The following is a 2,578-nucleotide window of genomic DNA, read 5'->3' as shown; positions in this document are numbered from 1 at the left end:
TTTTTGTCTTTTTTCGTGACCGGTAACGGGATCACAACCCTCGGTGTCGCGCCTGCACCGCGACCGGCAACGGGATTGCAACCCTCGGTGTCGCGCCCGCACTGCGCTCCACCAGTGAGCGGACTGCTCTCTATATGGGATCCGAACCCTCAGCGGGAGCGCTGCCACACTTCCAAGCGCCGCACTCTACCGAGTGCGCCACTGGGCCGGCCCAGATGAATGACTTTTGAAAATACTTTTATTTCATTTTGTCTCATCTTTTGAAATTTATATTTCTATATTTGTTAAAAATTCCTAATATGTTAGTCTGTTAGTATTATCTCTAAATGAATTAAAATAAACATGCATTTACTGGGTGTATATGCTGAAAATATTTTACTGATAGGAGCGCACGTCCACTGCACTAGAGCACCATGCAAATGAGCGTGGGTTGCTCTTGATGGGCTGCTTAGCATCATCTTGTCACACTGCTCTCACATTGCTGGCTGACCCGAGGGCCAGTTCGGGAATGTGTGTTATTAGTCACCATGGTAATGGCACAGCTGGGAGGGGATGGGTCATTAAAAATCCATCATCACTTCTGAGTTAGAATTAACTCATATCACACATCCTTTTGAGGTCAGGGCATCTTTTGCTTATAGAAAAAGGCAAAACTTAAAATGTAACAGATTTTTAAAAATAAGTATCATGGGCATTCCATGAGCATGGGGTTGTTCATACGTTTGGAAGTAAATGACAAAAAAACCTAGGAATTTTACTCTTTGTCAAGCATTTTATTATTTATTTTAATCTCACAAGAACCCTGCAAGGTAGGGATTATCCTCACTGTATGACAAAGTGATAAAATCAGAGAGTTTGTTACTTGCCCAAGGTCACATATTTAGTAAGTATAGACCCAGGGTGCAAATTTAGATAATTGGAATTAGGCAATGTTTTGCTCTTCGTTTCCAAAGGCAAAGAGTACATATGCATTGTACCAAGTCACCTGGTAATTCGAAGGTATTCACAATTTCTAGACATGAAAGGTTGGTGTATTAGTCCATTTCTGTTGCTGATAACAGAATACCTGAAACTGGGTAATTTATTTAAAAAAAAAAATTTATTGCTTACAGTTTCAGAGGCTGGAAATCCACAGTCCAGGGAATGCATCTGGTGGGGGCCTTGGTGGTGGTGGCTCTAGAGTGACTCACGGTATCACGTGGTGAATGACTTGAGCAGGAGAGAGAGCTAAATTTCTTAGCTGCTCTCCTTTTAAAGCCACAGAACCACGCCCATTACTTCATGAATGGATCAATCCATTCACAAGGACACAGGCCTCACAATCTAATCATTTCTTTAAGGCCCCACCTTTCCATTACCACAGTAGGATTTCCCACCGTCTTAACACAGTCACAGTGGGGATTAAGTTTCTAATGCATGAATCTTTGGGAGACACATTTAACCCATAGCAGCTGAGCAACAGTGGAATCTGTACCCTGAGAGTGAAAGCACAATGTTCACTCTGAGGCCTGGGACTGGGATCTTCATCTCATCTGTCTGTATTAGGTGGACAAAGGCAAGCCAACTTTGGTTATGCTTATTGATGTCAATCATCTTACATCATTTCTCAAGTGAAGGTTCTGCATTTCTTTATGAGCAAGAGGTCCCTTCATGGAGCTTTGCCAACAGTTTTTCCCAAGGTGTTCTGCAGAGCGTCAGCTATCAACCTAAAACACAATAAATGTGCATCTGCATCTCTCTCTGTTAACAGGACCATTGCCAACTATTTGGTGTGGAGAATGGTTTATTCCAGAATTCCAAACCTTAGCAGGCGCTTTCAGTATAGGTGGCTGGAATTCTCACGGGTAAGTTTAAGAAGGTTGCAATGTTACATCGCTGGATAGCTTTACATGCTGGAACAATCTGTATGTTCACTGATCCAATAAAAATCATCTTCGGGGATTGGATAGAGGGAGTTTTGCAGCACAAGCTCTACTTTTTTTTGTTTTTAATGTTTTTCTTTTTATTTGGGTATAACTTGCATACAGTAAAGTATACTTAAGCCCTACTTTCTGGTACTAAATATAGGTATTTAAGGCAATACTCGAGGCCATCACATTATTTTCAAGCTCTTCTTCTCTTATCAATTTATTTTCATTTTTCCCAGTGCTTTTAACTGGGTCACTGTAATTATTATTTTAACATTTCTTAGTGATATATTTGTAATTATCTTTTATTTTTAGTATTCTGAATATTAAAAATGTGCAGTATGGCATATGTATTAGATGGTAAAGTTTCATTTTAAATTTGGGGATAGTTTTGTCTTTAACTTACCTAGATCTTCAGTCTCTGAATCTGTCCTAATTCTGCTAGGGCCTAAGAGGCCCCAGTTTAGTCTGAAACACTTTTCTTCTCCCCCTCACCTGGCTCTCGAATCTTTGCTTCCCTCCCCGCTTCCTCGCCTCCCAGTTGACACAGGTGTTACTCTCATCTTTGTTCCTGAGGCTTATGTCTGGGTAGTTCTCCCACTTTTGTGGACTTCAGGATTTTGTGACTTTTTTTTTTTTTTTTTTTTTTTTTTTTTTTTTTTTTTTTTTTT

General features: G+C 40.2%; 1 protein-coding gene across 2 annotated transcripts in view; it reads left to right on the top strand.

Annotated features, from left to right (window-relative positions):
* Positions 1 to 2,578, top strand: part of PHEX (phosphate regulating endopeptidase homolog, X-linked) — a 216,318-nt gene that overhangs the window by 62,453 nt on the left and 151,287 nt on the right. For both annotated transcript variants that reach the window (XM_008568394.1, XM_008568395.1), the window contains exon 10: positions 1,751 to 1,844. In XM_008568394.1, coding sequence (XP_008566616.1) covers positions 1,751 to 1,844 — 94 coding nt within the window. The remainder of the gene's footprint in view (positions 1 to 1,750; positions 1,845 to 2,578) is intronic.

Source organism: Galeopterus variegatus, unplaced genomic scaffold (assembly GCF_000696425.1).
Source record: "Galeopterus variegatus unplaced genomic scaffold, G_variegatus-3.0.2 Scaffold406, whole genome shotgun sequence".
NCBI classification, from domain to species: domain Eukaryota; kingdom Metazoa; phylum Chordata; class Mammalia; order Dermoptera; family Cynocephalidae; genus Galeopterus; species Galeopterus variegatus.
This window is presented reverse-complemented; position numbering and strand designations above follow the sequence as displayed.